This window comes from Verruconis gallopava, assembly GCF_000836295.1.
Source record: "Verruconis gallopava strain CBS 43764 unplaced genomic scaffold supercont1.16, whole genome shotgun sequence".
In the NCBI taxonomy this organism is placed as follows: domain Eukaryota; kingdom Fungi; phylum Ascomycota; class Dothideomycetes; order Venturiales; family Sympoventuriaceae; genus Verruconis; species Verruconis gallopava.
The window spans coordinates 274,740-289,498 of NW_015622152.1; the positions used below are offsets into that span (position 1 = coordinate 274,740).

General features: G+C 51.1%; 6 protein-coding genes across 7 annotated transcripts; 3 read left to right on the plus strand and 3 right to left on the minus strand.

Moving 5' to 3' along the window:
- The first annotated feature begins 1,388 nt into the window (after positions 1–1,388).
- PV09_05280 (uncharacterized protein) lies at positions 1,389–4,226 on the plus strand. The gene is made up of 2 exons (XM_016358765.1): positions 1,389–3,173; positions 3,230–4,226. The coding sequence occupies exons 1-2, from the start codon at positions 2,306–2,308 to the stop codon at positions 3,655–3,657; spliced, it is 1,296 nt and encodes a 431-aa protein (XP_016213384.1). The 5' UTR covers positions 1,389–2,305; the 3' UTR covers positions 3,658–4,226.
- Positions 4,227–5,403: 1,177 nt separating this feature from the next.
- Positions 5,404–6,420, plus strand: PV09_05281 (uncharacterized protein; the record flags this gene model as incomplete). The annotated part of the gene is made up of 2 exons (XM_016358766.1): positions 5,404–6,220; positions 6,302–6,420. The coding sequence occupies 2 exons, from the start codon at positions 5,404–5,406 to the stop codon at positions 6,418–6,420; spliced, it is 936 nt and encodes a 311-aa protein (XP_016213385.1).
- Positions 6,421–6,497: 77 nt separating this feature from the next.
- Positions 6,498–7,606, minus strand: PV09_05282 (uncharacterized protein). The gene has a single exon (XM_016358767.1). It carries the CDS (start codon positions 7,454–7,456, stop codon positions 6,872–6,874), a length of 585 nt encoding a protein of 194 aa, XP_016213386.1. The 5' UTR covers positions 7,457–7,606; the 3' UTR covers positions 6,498–6,871.
- Positions 7,607–7,901: 295 nt separating this feature from the next.
- Positions 7,902–9,233, minus strand: PV09_05283 (uncharacterized protein). Its single transcript, XM_016358768.1, has 2 exons — positions 8,377–9,233; positions 7,902–8,326 (listed from the first exon to the last, which is right to left on the minus strand). Exons 1-2 carry the CDS (start codon positions 8,961–8,963, stop codon positions 7,981–7,983), a joined length of 933 nt encoding a protein of 310 aa, XP_016213387.1. The 5' UTR covers positions 8,964–9,233; the 3' UTR covers positions 7,902–7,980.
- A 503-nt stretch (positions 9,234–9,736) lies between these two features.
- PV09_05284 (uncharacterized protein) lies at positions 9,737–12,178 on the plus strand. The gene is made up of 4 exons (XM_016358769.1): positions 9,737–10,006; positions 10,060–10,222; positions 10,280–11,335; positions 11,393–12,178. The coding sequence occupies exons 1-4, from the start codon at positions 9,787–9,789 to the stop codon at positions 11,853–11,855; spliced, it is 1,902 nt and encodes a 633-aa protein (XP_016213388.1). The 5' UTR covers positions 9,737–9,786; the 3' UTR covers positions 11,856–12,178.
- On the minus strand, positions 12,044–14,350 carry PV09_05285. Of its 2 annotated transcripts, XM_016358770.1 has the most exons (5): positions 14,099–14,350; positions 12,783–13,981; positions 12,686–12,726; positions 12,567–12,636; positions 12,044–12,519 (listed from the first exon to the last, which is right to left on the minus strand). In XM_016358770.1, exons 1-5 carry the CDS (start codon positions 14,143–14,145, stop codon positions 12,182–12,184), a joined length of 1,695 nt encoding a protein of 564 aa, XP_016213389.1. In that variant the 5' UTR covers positions 14,146–14,350; the 3' UTR covers positions 12,044–12,181. The 2 variants fall into 2 exon arrangements, with proteins under 2 accessions (XP_016213389.1, XP_016213390.1); XM_016358771.1 differs by lacking the exon at positions 14,099–14,350 and having other exon boundaries at positions 12,783–14,043.
- Positions 14,351–14,759: the final 409 nt, after the last annotated feature.

Genomic DNA, 14,759 nt, shown 5'->3' on the forward strand with positions numbered 1-14,759 from the left:
AGATAGGGATAGGGATACAACGTAGGCGCTTGGTCGGCCTTTTTATTGGTACTTTCCATAAATTGTTTCACATTCTTGCATGGTACTCTGAAAACTCGCACGTTTAAGTAATAGTATACAAAGCGGCAAGCATAGTGTAGTACATCCTCTGAAAGAGCAGAGTCCGCAACGCGACCTCATGTAGCTCACGAGATATAGGCGGCGGAGGTGAATACGAAATCGGTCACGAGATCGCGTTCGCCCGGGTGGGGCGCGGCAGAATGTACGCTACATATCACTTCGAGCGAGTCAAGATCCATAGGTACGACATATGGTCGTTCGTGTACGACGCGGTATGTGGCAGGAGTCGTCGTGGTGGGAAGAAATCCCTGTCGTCCACGCTGACAGCGTGACACAGAACGTCCTCCGTAGGGAGCTGTTGTGAGCCAGAGGGAAATGAGATTCTTTAGGCTCCGTCTGAGCGGATCGTCATTCTTCATTCAAGAGCCACGAAGGCTCCGGAACTTGTCACTGTCTGCCTTCGGTTGTACGTTGGCTAGCCGGGCCGGAGTAAAGGGGACTTCAAACCTTAGACACCGCGGCAACCATGTCGATGTTGTGCCAGGAGGCGAACTTTGCTTTGGACATGGCCCAGCGGGCGTTGAGTGGAAGCTGCATGCTCTTGACAGAGAGGGCTGCCGATCTTGAACAGGGCACGCTCAAGGAGCGCGGCGACGCTTTTGTAGAGTTCACTCACGCTGTGCTTGAGAGGAAACGGATGCAACGCCGGTGCCAAGTCGAGACTAGCGCAGGTACAAAATAGCTCGACGCCGCTTTTTGTCGACGTCTGGTTTGGGCTCCGCAAGCCTGTGTACGAAACGGGCTCCTGGCTTCTTCTTCGACTCTTCCCTTGTGCGACCCGAACGCATCCTTCTCGATGATCCAGGAGGAGGCTCCGTCGGTGAAGCGCCGACGCGCCCAGCAGGCGACAGCGACGGACCGACGAGCAGAGCTCGGTTTTCTTGGGAGCAAGGGGGCATCCAGCGGCGAATATTGGATCGCGTCTGGGCCAAGCGCATGAGATTGCCATGGATGGGCACGACTGAGCGACGCGACGGCGGGGGGGGTTGGAATGCAATTAACGAGGCATCCGCTTCGGGGGCTTGACTGCTCCATGCCATGACTTTGCCAATGCCAATGCCGCTGGCCGGTGCCTCAAGGGGGAAATCTGGTGATGCTGGGCAGCGGCCGGCGACGGCGCGAGGCGACGGGGGCAGCCAGCACGACAAGGCAGTGCGATCTGCAATTGACGCCGACGAGGAGCTCGGGACGGACGGGCATGCGATCGCCGGGCTTCTGGGGCGCGCGCAGGCGTTCTGTGGTCGTGCACAGCATGCGTCTCGGCGCCGTGCAGGGCACGTTGACGGGCACCAGCGCGTGGCGCAATACCAAGTCGTCGGTGGTGCAGCTAGCGCAGGCGATGGGCACGTCGTAGATCACCGCCAGACCTTGGCGGAGGGCTTCGGCAGCGACGCAAAGAAGGCGCAGCTGCCGTCGTCGAGCGTCTTGCCGACGACATCTTCACCCTCCCTTCGCCGTCTCGACACACACACTCTCTCTCTTCCCCTCGCCCACTCTCTCTCGTTCTCATTCTCGTCTTTGTCTTCGGCTTCTCCGTCTTCTTCGTTCCTATCCTCCCTTCGTTCCATGTAACACTGCGTTCCTGATTCCAGGTACACGCCGGCCATTCTTTTGACTTAGCAGTTCCCCTCGCTTCGACTCCAGGAAGTATCACGCTTCCGTCCACTCTTTTGTATCCTTTCCCGAGTCTGCTACAGTTGTGTACGCCACGCGGTCAAAGTCAAACACAAGTCACGCCGAACTGAGCCGGTACTGCTTCACTTGTTCTGCGCCAGCACAGCCTAAAAGTGAGGCCAACTTCGCTCACTACCGTCGCAACAAACACTGCTCGCGTCTCGGACACGCTCGTGACCCACGCTAGTGAGTCCTGACGTCTCCGACTGCTTTTCAGGCCCGTCCAAAGCATTGCTAGACCGACACCATTACCTTCTACCCTTCAAAGCTCTCCAAATTCCCGTGCTCGTCGTGCATCGGCTGTCTGTACCTTTCGCGTTCCACGCTTGCCAGCTGCTGCGGCGTCTGCGTTTTCATCAAAGGGCTGACCCCAGCCTTTGGAAGTCTCTAGGACTTTGGTAAGTGATATCCGCGCGAAAAGTTCCCAAGCATCCCGGATCCAGGACCCAGGACCCGAGCGAGATAGAGCAGAGCAGCTACATTGAGCGACAATCGTCAAAGGCAATCCAACATGAGACTCTTTACTACTACAATGGTGGCTGTCAGTGGCGCGTGGTGCGCTACCGCTCACAACCACGCGCGCCACCACGTCCGCCGTGCACCCTCATCGCATCTTGTCGAAAAGGACGTCGTTGTGGAAATGGTGCATGTGAATCTCGTCGAATGCTGGTTGGATGGCCATGTTATCCAACAAGATGAGTGCGCCGCCGGTGTTCGCAACGGTTCCTTGGAGTTCGTCGACGGTAACAAGATTCTGCCACTCCCAAGCACCTTCACCACGTACTATGTTAGTTCCACGTCAGAGGTTGCTTCCCAGTCCACTGAAAGCCTGCAATCTACCAGTGTCCAGTGGTCGGCCCCAGCACCAAGTTCCACGTCTGCAACACCAACCATACAAGCTTCCGACGCAGGTTACGGCCACGGCAATTGGAACTCCAACGGCCTTCTCGCCAATGTCGACAAGGAATTCCCCGATGGGCAGATCGACTGTAGTCACTTTCCAAGCGACTATGGAGCCATGCCTCTGGACTGGCTCAACATAGGTGGCTGGGCCAGTGTCCAGAAGCCGGAACAGGATCTGGCCAACGGCTACAACGACATCTTGAGCATGACTAGCAACGAATGCCCGAATGGTAACTGCTGCGTCGAAGGGTCCTTCTGCTCCTATGCTTGCCCAGATGGCTACTTGAAGTATCAGTGGCCGTCAAAGCAGGGTGCAACTGGCCAGTCTATCGGCGGTCTCCTGTGCCAGAATGGCAAGCTTCACCTCACCAACCCCGCCTACAAGACACTCTGCGCCAAAGGTAGCCAGAATATCAAGGTCACCGTCAAGAACATGCTCTCGCAAAATGTAGCCATATGCCGCACGAATTATCCAGGTGAGTCAATTAGCGTCTCTTTCTTGTTCGTACAAGGCTAAAAGTGCTGTGCGAAGGCGACGAGAAGATGTCGATCCCGGTCAATGTCAATCCAGGGGAGACGCAAGAGCTTGCCTGTCCCGACAGCTCCACGTACTACAAGTGGGAGAACAAAGGTACCTCTGCTCAGTACTACATTAACATGCCAGGATACTCTGTCGAGAAGGCATGCGTCTGGGGAGACTACGGCGATGATTTCGGCAACTGGGCTCCGGGAAACCTCGGTGTTGGGTGGTCTAATGGCCTTGCTTGGCTGTCGATCCAGGCGAACCACCCAACTCAGATGCAGGTTACGTTGCCATACACTATCGAGATTATCGGAGGCAACACCAAATGCAGGTATCAGAACGGCCAGTACTGTGGCGGTGATAACTACAGCCAATGCTCCACTGAGGGCTGTACCGTCTCTGCGACTGGCGGCGAGGTGACATACGTCCTCTCTTGACTTGCACCCTGTGTCGGCAGCAAAAATTTTCTCCCTCTTCGTGAGACTTCATTGCTGCGTCATTTACGTCGATTGATAATCTGCAGAAAGTTCAACGGCATTCTTTTCTTCATGGCGGCATAGATATCCATGCTTTTAATATTTGGCTTTTTTCACATTGTGCTCCAGCGAGAGGGCATCTTTATCTTGAAACAAGGGAGATTTGTAGAGACGAAGAATATGCGTAGGTGGAAGGGCGGCGCTGTACCGTATGACCACGCTGCAGCTTGCTGCGGACTTGGAAAGTTTGGCGCCTGCGACAGCTTCCCACATGACAATGTATTTCGTCCGAACAGATGGCTTGATGTATTTGTATTCTGAAGGGAGGGAAGACAACGAACGACATTTTGCGCTTCGCGGGCCCCTTATTCACCTGTCGATGACAGTCTTCGGCTGAAAGTGCGTAAACGCGTCAAAAATGTCAGGTCTGTGAGGTTGTGACCTTCACCCATCAACAAAGTTATGTATACTAAATGGCTCTGCGACGAAAATCAAAGCGAGATACGTAAATGAATGAAAGGCAAGTTTTCATCGTTGCCGTTGCCGAGATCTTGGTGAGAGTTGAAGAGAGATGAGTGCTATGCCGGTAAAAGAGATTCGAGGACGACAAGCTTTTGGCGAAGACGACAAGCCTTTGAATCGTTGATTCCATCTGACGGCCTTTGGCTGGCCTCCACGTGCGATGTGAGCGCGATCGCCAGATGAAAGCGGATGCTGATTCTTGGACTTCTTGAGCAACGGGCGCTTGTCCGTGTTTGGCCGCCTCCAACAAGCAGTCATAAACCTCCTTACCTCATCCCTTCTCGAACCATCACTCGGCAACGGCAAAGACATCTAGACTTTCACAGATCACGCTAATGAATGCTAGTCCGACGAAGCAAAGGATGATGGGAGCAGACGTGTTTCCGGTTCCCTCCCCCCCCCCCCCCCCCCCCCTTCCCCTCCATTCTTCTGTGATCTACTTGTGAATCCATCCGACTGCACCGCATTGCCTTCTCACCAGCCTGCCGACAACCGAGACGCGTCAAGGAAACGCGCGTCCGGGGCGGGGGAGGGGCGAAATGCCGAATGCCGTCTGACCGGCGGTCATCTGTGCAGCAGTCGCTGGTGGCCTCTCCGCTCTCGCCGGCGCCGCTTTCGAGACGCCGTCTTACATAGCGCTGAGCCTTGCACACTCCCTCCCCCGTCATCAGCTGTCCAAAGTTAGCAACATGGCCCCTCCTCTACTTGAGCCTCATCCCGCAAACGTAACCTAACCTGGACACACGCGGCTGTGCCTTGCGTTTGCCTGCGTTTGCTTATTGTCCGGCCTATCTGAATGCGACAGCCGTTCAGACGTCGATCCGGTACCGCCCGACGGCACGATGCGAGGGAGCTTGTGCAGTGGTGTCGCGCCGGGGGGTTATAAGTCCTTTGGGTTGCTCTACGGCAGGCGGCCAGAAACTCTACGTTCAATGTACAATCTCAAGATCTCCGTCGCCATTCATTGCGTCTAAATAGCTGGGGCAGTAAAAGTCCAAGTTTCCATCTTTTGGGAGCGGGTACGATCATCGACCGCGCTCGTGTTTCTTTTATCTTGTTTTAGTTTGCATTTCTACCTTATTTTCTTGCCTTCGTAAGTCATCAGTTTGAAGCTTCTTCTTCTTCTTCTTCTTCTTCTTCTTCTTCTTCTTTTATCAAGTAATACCGCTCGAAGCCATAACCAGAATGGTTGTTCAAAAAGCTGTCGTTGCAGCGCTCGTCTTGGGCTCTGCGGTCGTTCGAGCAGTTTCGTACAATTATCCTGTGCTCTCTCAGTACACGGATCTAAGCACAGTTAGCAATGGCTTGGATTCGGCCAGCTCTGTTGGAGTTTCAAGCACTCACTCCGATATCTCCACCGTTGAGAGCACGATATCGGATGCCATAGCACCAGCGACGAAGGCAGTCACGACAGCTGCAAATGCCTCGAACAAAATTTTCTCAGAGAGTGTCATCACATCAGCTCCTTTGGCCGGCGTCTCTACCATAAGCATGAATACCACAATCACATCCAAAGCGCAAACCACGGTCTCATTGTTCAACGCCTGCTCCGGCATAAATCTAACTTGCTCCGCACTCAGCGGCCTGACATACTACGGCGCCGTCGTGTCTGCTGACAACACCAAAACAATCTATGCGCTCGATTGCTCCCAGCAGGGCAATAACGGCACCAAGGATTGCTTTTCCTCACCTATGACTGTGACCCAGGGCCCCAGGATGTTCGGCCGCATTGACAACTCGGGGCCTATTCCCACGACTGTAAGCTGCAACATAGATACTAAGCCTTTGACCGCCAGCTGTACGGAGAGCTTCCAGATTCCCTCTCCGACCGTTACGGCTTCAGGAGGCCTACCGCGATATTCCGGTAACAGCACCGTCACTGGTCACTCCTTTAGCTTTGCCAGCGGTCAGATCCATTACAATCCTCTCGTCATCACAAAAGGTGCAGAGAAACTCAATGGCAACATCAGCGTCGTATCGAAAGCGCCAACTGGTCCATTGAGTAAGTTGCAGTAATCTCCATATCGCTTCAGAGTCTTTTCTTGCCCAGATGCTGACGGTTCTTTTTTTTATTTTTCTCTAGGCTCTTTCAGCTCCGCTTCAGCCACAAGCATAAGCAAGAGCGGTGCTGAGGTTTTGATCGCTCCTGCTGCGTCGCTCGCGGGCATTGTCGCCATCGTCGCTGGTGTTTGCGCTCTATGAACATTGCCTGCTTTCTTACACGCTTCTCCAAGACCAGGCTAGACCACAATTACCAATTGTTGAACTAGACAAAGATGGTTTGAAAAGTATTCATTGGGAATGGCGCATTGATGGTTACCAATCTACGGCCGGCGAGCTGTCGCACTTTTCACGAGAAATTGGAGTCTTTGACAACCTATTTTTTCCGACGTATATCTGTCCGTCATAGCAAGATAAGAGGGGAATAATAACTAATCGTACAGTATGTTCTTTTCTGGAGAGCGTGTATTTGATACAATGTATATGAATGACTTGATCTTTCTGAGGTGTTCGTTTTCATCCTTTGGCTTCCACGCAACGTCCACGCTGAGTTTTTGTTCGTGCCGTCTTTGCGTGTTTTATTTACACATACGACATGTATGTGATTTCGTCCTCCGAGGGAATGATCGGAAATGCGCAAAGGCTGCCTTGGTCACCTTTTTCCGTTCGCTCCGTCTGAAGATTCGTCTTCTTCCTTGAAGCCCAGAGCTTCCGCGAAGTAGTCCTTTATCAGCGTGCCAACGCCGTCGCCTCTTTCAAACGCCTCCCGTTCTTTCCTGTTCCTTATAGCTCTCCAATCTTCCTCCACCTTCGCCTCGCGCACGCTCTCCAGCACGCTCTTCTGCTCCTCTATCGTCCGCGGAACCCAAGTTTTCCCCGCTGCCTCGGCTTCCTTCCTCTCCTTCAACAGCTGCTGGTACAGCCTTGCCCTCTCCGTCGGCATCAAACCCGTGTAGCTGTCGCCCGCTGCCGCAACGGAATTGCCCGGCCCGGTGACGCCTGCGCTCTCGAGGAAGCTGCGCCCCGTTGCGTGCTTCCGGAGGTAGTTGAGCGAGATCAGCGTCGACCCACCCAGCGCGAAGGTGTATATATCCAGCTTGCGGGGCGGTAGCGCGATGAGTATAGGGCAGATTATGACGCCCGCGATGGCGAGATTGCGCCGGATGGTGTCGAAGTCGGCGGCTTGTTGCATGGGCGACAGAGGCTGCTCCGGCGACTTGGGCTCGGTGGACGTCATTATTTTGGTTGATCAGGGGAAAATCCTTTAGTTTTTGTTTGTTTTTCAACGATTTTTGTTGGGGGCCCGGGAATGCGTCTGATATAACCGCATCATCGACCAGAATGCATGATTGGGTGCGAGATGCAAGTCGTCGTGGTCTGGTCAAAGGATTGACTGACGGTTTTCTGGATAGACCTAATTCAGAAAAAGTCGTCCGATGTCGCCACGTGCCGCAGAAGCCACCATTCCGCTACCCTATAAATTACCTGCCTGCCTCTTGCCGTTAGCACGATGGTGCGCGGGTCCAAATCTCAGTTGAGCTTGCATATAAAATTGGGCATCATGAATTTCTTCGGAGATGCATACAGAGGAGGCGATCCTGATACCTCATGCCTTCCCAACGAAAGTGAAGCTTTTACCCAATAAATATCTGAAAAAGGATGTTTTGTAAATGGCAACCAAGCCGCGCTCGGACGTTTCATTAAGTGTAATTCAAAACATACAGTTTTGCCATGTATGGCGTGTTGAAATCATATCGTACTTCATTCAGTCTGTGCCTTGATGGCTCTGGAGACTGCGACTTCCAACGTATCTGGACTCGTGAATCCAATCTTCTCATTGTCACGATGGTCGTAAAGGGTGCCTCCCTCTGTCCAAATTCGTTTGAGGATGAGGCCAGTGGCACCCAGACCGACCTTTTCCCACGCTTCCTTTTCCATTTTCCTGAGCTCCTCCAGCGAAATGATCTGAACCTCAAACTTAGTGTCGAGCTGCCTCTCATACTCGGCCAAGATCTCCTCGGGAGTTGTGGTGAACGAGTTCACGATCAGAGCCTTGTTCTTTGATGCTTCAGGATGCCTCAAAGCGGCCACCAAGAGCTTGCCAACGCTGGAGTGATGATCAGCACGAATGCTAAAGGAAAGTGTCGCGCTACGTACTCTGGCATGGTTGTCAGGCTGACTCTCTCTTTTCCCGTCCCCAGCAATATGGCTTTTTTTGCTTTAACATCGTAGCCACCGGCGCCGAATGGCTTCCCGATGTAAAATTCGGCAAACGGCCCCGTAACAAGGAAGGTGTACTCCAGCCGTTTGATGTTCTCCCGTATGTACTTTCTCACTTTCAGCTTCTGCTGATGCGGCGGCTCGTCCTTGCTCTTTGGACCATACTCTATGTCTGTGCCATACTCGCTGGGAAAGAACTTCTTGACGCTCTCGGTCTGCTCGGCAATTTCAAGCGGCAAGATTTGGTCGGCAATTGCAGCTCGTCCGATCGCAGAAACGACAGTGTCATACCCGTTTGAATAGGCTTTGGATATGTCGTCCTTGTTCTTGATGTCACCTATATGGACGTGGACGCCTTTTGCTTTGAGTTCCTCGACGAGCTGCTTTTTCGACTCCGCAGTCGCTGCCGAGGTGAAGATACCGACTCGCTCAAAAGGAGGACTTGCTGCGAGAATAGCATCGAATATGTACGTGCCGATTGTGCCCGTGGCACCAAATACGAGGACGGATTTTGTTTCTGCCATTATCTCTGTCGTAACAAGGACCAAGGTCTGTATGCGCGATTACGGCCCTATGAAGTGTGGGTGTGGTGTGAAGTGTTCAATCGTGCGTGAGTCAGCTGGAATTATCTACAGAACTCCTTCTTCAAAAGCAAAGCCTCAATACGAAACAGAATTCGTCATTCAACTTCCGTTTTCGCTCCACGCTCCACAAAAGAATTGTCTTGAACTACAGCACAAAAGGCATATCACGTGCAAGAGCTGTGGAGTCGTTGGATTTTCATCGGCACACCTTGAACGGACCCTTGCACTTTAACCAAGCATCTGCAGACTTGATCGATGTATAGCTATTACTGCAGGAAAACGACAATGATGCAATCAGCAAGGCACACGAAAACTTGCTACAGGAATGCAGATCGGCAAAGGTTGTGCTAGTAAGCGGATGTGGTTAGTACCTCAAACTACGCAAGATGATACAAGCTCTACGCGCGAATTGATTGGTCGTCACAAAGCTTCGGCAGCCCTTTTCGGTCGCAGACCATTCCATTCCAAAGTCCCACGACGCCGTATCGCGAAGCGTGTCTGCAGTTTGCACATTGATTGTAGTTCTCAAAAGACATTCATGCAAACGTCAATCATTCTCATGGTATGTGCTCGGCCTGCCATTTACGCTTGCCTGAAAATGGTAGGGAATTCCTTAACGTACCGGTATCGCGGCTACTAAGTCACATGTGCCGTGGCCTGGTCGTCCCTAGTGCAAGGGCGTCAATATCCATAATTTTCTTCTGATTTCGTGGAGCTATCGTGGTTGTTCATCATTCTTCTTTTTTTCGTTTATCGTGGAGACATGTCCTTAGCACAGCACGTCTCTGCCGCCGAAGGTTTTGATCGTGATCCAGATGTCTTTGACGATTTGGCGAGCTTACCGCTCCAGCTCTCAAGAGTATCCTCTCGACAACGTCGGACCAGCATAAGCTATGACCCAGTACCGTCAGATCCACTTGCTCAGCAAGTGAAGAAACTTGAACCAGTTGCAGCTTATGAAGTTTCTTTCAAGAAAAGACTTGGTAGTTCCTGACTAGCTTTCTCTCCAACTTGAGCTCGTACTCACCAGATTTAGCCCAGGTTATCATCGGAGTAATCTCCTGCACACTAGGATCTGGAATCGTCTTTGGATTTGCGGCGCTTAAACCCATTCTCATAGACAGAGATGCATACAGAGAGCTCTGCACTGAGCAAGAGCTTCGAGATGGCGTCGTCGTCTGTTACATGCAAGATTTGAAGTATGTTCTTTACGGTGTGACGTAACAAGCCGGGTTTGTGCTGACTGTTCACGACAGGCTCAACTTGGCTTTCAACATGGCATCTGTAACAACAAATGTATCCGCACTCCTTGTAGGGGCACTGCTCGATCGATACGGACCTCGTTTCTGTGGTTTGATCAGCGCGGTCGTGTTATTTCTGGGTAGCTTGTGTCTAGGTTTTGAGCATGAGCTACCCTTTGACGCCGTCATGGCTGGCCATGTCCTTGTCTCTCTAGGAGGCACGTTCATTTTTGTGCCTTCATTCCATCTGTCGAATGCGTTTCCTCGGTACCAAGGTCTCATTCTGGCCCTCGTGACCGGCGCTTTCGACGCATCGGCCGCGGTCTTTCTAGGCTTTCGCCTAATTTACGAGCGCACACAGAAGACGTTTGGCTTGAAGCAGCTCTTTTTAGCTTATCTTGCTGTTCCCACATTTATTTTCATCACACAACTTTTCATTATGCCATCGAAAATATACGAAAATCGGATTGAGCTTCAAGAGGCTGCGGAAAGGGCGCAAAATCCCGCGCAAGACGTTCACGACTCGGATGATGATCTGGAAGATAGCGAATTGTGGCGTGTCAGGACGATGCGTGCCGAGGATCGCAAGCGGATCCGCGCTGAGGTGCAGTCTCTACTTGGTGATGCGGATGAGCAGGCTAAACACGACGAGAAAGAAGTGGAGAGACACATCCGTTCGCAAGCATGGGGGGCTTTGCATGGGCTTCCAGTCATTGAACAGATCCGAACGCCGTGGTTTATCTTCATTACACTCTTCACAATTCTACAGATGGCCAGGATGAATTTCTTCATAGCCACAATATGGAGTCAGTATCGCTACATGCTTCAATCTATTGATCTGGCCAACCGAATCAATAAACTCTTCGACATAGCACTGCCTATCGCAGGCGTAGCTACAGTACCATTTATTGGTACTCTACTGGACAATTTGCCCGTATCGGGCGTTCTTGCTCTTGTTGTTGGAATTAGCACACTCATTGGCGTTTTGGGCGTGTTGCCGTTCTTGTGGGCTGGGTATGCTAACGTAATTGTATTCTGCCTGTTTAGGCCGTTATACTATTCAGCCATGTCGTAAGTATCTTGCACACTATTTACCTACTATGGTACTAATTCGTCAATTTCTTGCAGAGATTATGCTGTCAAGGTCTTTGGTCTGGCAACTTTTGGGACGATCTACGGAACCATTGTCTGCATATCTGGACTCCTCACTTTTACACAATCAGCGATGCAGGCTCTTACACACCAAGCGTTTCATGACGACCCAACACCAGTCAACCTGTCACTTGCCGGCTTGGGACTCGTCATTGGAGTCGCGCTGGTGACATACGTCGCAGTCGCTGGAAAGCATGTACAGCATGAAGTCCTCGAGGAAGAAGAGAGGAGGAGTCAAATGCCGTCGGATGCTACGCCTAGACTTCGTCCATATATGAGTCCAAGCCTCGGACCTTCCTACGGGACTATGAGAAGTGGAAGGGGACCTCCATCATTGCGACCTAGTTTGGCCAACTTGAGGCAGCTAGATGCTGTGAATGAAGAAGCAGTCCCCGGAAATTCAAATGAAAATCATGTCAATCATCTTGGCCTCTCCTAGTTTGAATTGCTAGGTCAGTGTTCAGATGAAGAAGTCTGGCTATCAAGAATCTTATTTTGATATCCGAACCTCCGTATTGCATCAAGTACGCGAACGCTGTACGCGTTTATCACGGACCACTAATTTTATCTAAACGGTCGCATTGTGAACAAGCAAAGAAAAAAAGTTTGTAGTATTGCACCGTAATACCAGTGACAGTTTATGTGTAAAGTAAGATCGATTCGGGTATCTTTTGGTTAGGCTGCCGTATGTATAGATATTTTTATACATGTGCATGTGTGTTGCTTAGAAGATAAACAATGAAGATAAATGCTGCTTTTTCATGTCTAGTCGTTTGGTATAGGTAATTTTCCGCTACTCCATTGACCGCCCGTCAAGTCTCTCGTATAGACGCTGATGTCATCACCTTCGTCCTGCGCAAAGACGTAGAGACTTGCGCCGCCGCTGGGATTCCCAACTGCTGAGACGGACATGTGAGTACCTCCAAGCACGTTGACGGGCCCTCCGGTATCAGATACGGTGATTTCGTTCAGGAGCTGGGTGCTTTCTGAGTTAAATGAGATGTTGTAGCCTTCGATCTGAGTATTTTCGAGCTGAGCGTAAAAATATGTCGTGTAACCGAGAGACGTTGATGGGTATACATTTGGGATAGACGCGTTGGGTGCTATTTCATCTCAGAAAACTCCTCAAAGTTCAAAAACAAGCACTAACCTCGAGTCCATTCGTTGATAGGATGCGTTGCGTTACCTTCTGTAGTAGTGTTGGTATCTCTCCAGTAGATCTGTGTCGAGTCAGACAATCAAAAGAAAGCTAGTGATGGTAAAACTTACGTCTACGGTATTATTTAGATTAACGAGCATTGCGTAAGAGACTACAGGTTTGTCAACGCGCAATGAATTCAATGTGGAACGAAGGGTATATGCTCACCAGTTCCCGGTAGCCAAGAATAGCATCCGACACCAGCGTGGCCATTGAAGCCAGACCATTCCTTCTGAAAGACCCATTGATCCTGCCCTTCATATATACCGTACTGCTGAAAGGTCTTAGCATCGCTTGCATACCATAGATGCATTCCCTTGCTGATGTCGAACGCCTGCTGGTTGGGTTGTCCACTCGCTGTGGGAAATTTAGACGCATCGCTGTCTCCGTAGAAATTCCCGTACCAGCATGCCTGCATGCCCACGGAGTCAGAATCAAATGCCTTCAAATTCAAACCTGTCAATGGTCCATCTTGCCATATATTTGTCACGTTGCTATTGCTTTTTTGTTTGAGATAGCCATCGACACCTACGTAAAACACGTGCCACTTCGACGTGCTATTCATCGCGTACGCAACCACCGAAATAGGGGTGCTATTTTTGGCATCTGTGGCTACCGTCTCTGACACACGGCCTCCAATATAGCTTCCGTTTGAGCTCAATTGTATCCATCTGATATCACCAGCCCAGTGTTGGAAGTATACAGTGAAGATTCCGTGCTCGTTGTCTACGAATGACTCGCCTGCGAAGGCAATGCCAGAGCCATTGAACGCGCCTTTCTTGGAGTAGTATGCGGGATTGAGGGCACCGCCTATTGCAAGTCTTGGGTCACCCATATATTGCGGCGAATTCCCACCATCTCCATGCTTGATTCCAAGGCCTGCCCCAAGGCCTGCTCCCAAACCAGCAAGAATGAGGACAACCAAGAACATGAGGACGATGAAAAGTATCTTCGAACAACCGCATATTCTCTTCTCCTTTGGTGGAACTTGTGGTGGCAGTGGATCTACATTGTAGACTTCTTTGCCATCGTTGAAGTAGCTTTGTCGCACCTCAAGGCCGTCGGGGTAATAGCCGGATTGCGGTTTTGGAGAGCTTACTGGGAACTCTACAGTTGTGCTTTGCGAGGAAAACGCAGGTGACAGCGCTCTGGAGTGACCATGAATTGGTCGCGGATGATGCAGTCCAAGTTCAACTACTTCTGGAGCTGTTGAGGCAGCTCTTGGCTCGTGTAGGACTTTCTCCTGTGGAGCCGCGTATGGTAGAGATTGATACGGCGAAACATATTCGTTCGATTGATGTGTTATCCTCGACAAATCATGCAATGTTAATGGTATTTGAGGATCGTATGGAGTATCAAAATGCGTCCTATATTTTGTCAGGAATTGCGTCGCGCTAGGAAGTCAACGCCTTCTGAACCCATGTTTCCAATCGACGGGTCTCAGATATTGGGAAACTAAAATCAAGGAGATGAATTTCCCTTACCCTTCTTCTGGTCTACCAGGCGCATTGGGACGGTAGTTGTATTCCATCACGCACGAAAGATTTGACGATAGGAAACTGCATGCAAACCACAATAGCGCGGGGTCTGCAGGTGGATCTGTGGCAGCAAAATATCACGAAGATCAGCCTTACAAACCAAAGACCCAGATTGTCGTAACAACCACCGCCTCCAAAGCTGTGTCCGAGCTTTTGGATTGAAGGAGACTGCAGGACAGGGATTTGGCAATCAAATAAGGGCGGTAAAGAGCGCAATCATGCATGGCAAATCCTCGGCAGCTTTCTCGAGTCAGAGCACTGCCCCGCCACGAGAGAATGAGGTGCCACTGCTTGCGCCAGAAGTTCGCGAAGAATTTGGGGCCTTTGACAATACGGCTAAGACTGGCCCAGTTCATGCAGAGACTAGGTTTGGTGCCTATCGTGTTCTAGTACTAACGTGATGCAGAACGCAGCATTCGGCAAGCCGAGATGCGTCGATAGCGGGAGAAGTAAGCGAATGGCTGGGGTGGATTGCCTTCAGCCGCAGCAAAGCAACTGCATTCATGTCGGCGCTCGCGAATCACATAAAGGTGTTCTGCTGCAGGGATAACACCAAATGCCGCGGGTTCTTAATGGGACTTGCCGTGGGGCAATTTTGACTGCAGTT

Bases quoted from the DNA above. Each gene is read 5' to 3' on its own strand.
- PV09_05280 (XM_016358765.1), top strand. From the start codon at position 2,306: ATGAGACTCTTTACTACTACAATGGTGGCTGTCAGTGGCGCGTGGTGC. The intron at 3,174-3,229 runs GTGAGTCAATTA...TGCTGTGCGAAG, and splicing joins ATGCCGCACGAATTATCCAG to GCGACGAGAAGATGTCGATC.
- PV09_05282 (XM_016358767.1), bottom strand. From the start codon at position 7,456: ATGACGTCCACCGAGCCCAAGTCGCCGGAGCAGCCTCTGTCGCCCATG.
- PV09_05283 (XM_016358768.1), bottom strand. From the start codon at position 8,963: ATGGCAGAAACAAAATCCGTCCTCGTATTTGGTGCCACGGGCACAATC. The intron at 8,327-8,376 runs GTACGTAGCGCG...TCATCACTCCAG, and splicing joins AGCCTGACAACCATGCCAGA to CGTTGGCAAGCTCTTGGTGG.
- PV09_05284 (XM_016358769.1), top strand. From the start codon at position 9,787: ATGTCCTTAGCACAGCACGTCTCTGCCGCCGAAGGTTTTGATCGTGAT. The intron at 10,223-10,279 runs GTATGTTCTTTA...TGTTCACGACAG, and splicing joins TGTTACATGCAAGATTTGAA to GCTCAACTTGGCTTTCAACA. The intron at 11,336-11,392 runs GTAAGTATCTTG...AATTTCTTGCAG, and splicing joins TTATACTATTCAGCCATGTC to AGATTATGCTGTCAAGGTCT.
- PV09_05285 (XM_016358770.1), bottom strand. From the start codon at position 14,145: ATGGAATACAACTACCGTCCCAATGCGCCTGGTAGACCAGAAGAAGG. The intron at 13,982-14,098 runs GTAAGGGAAATT...GACAAAATATAG, and splicing joins CCTGGTAGACCAGAAGAAGG to GACGCATTTTGATACTCCAT. The intron at 12,520-12,566 runs GTTAGTGCTTGT...GAGATGAAATAG, and splicing joins TATCAACGAATGGACTCGAG to CACCCAACGCGTCTATCCCA.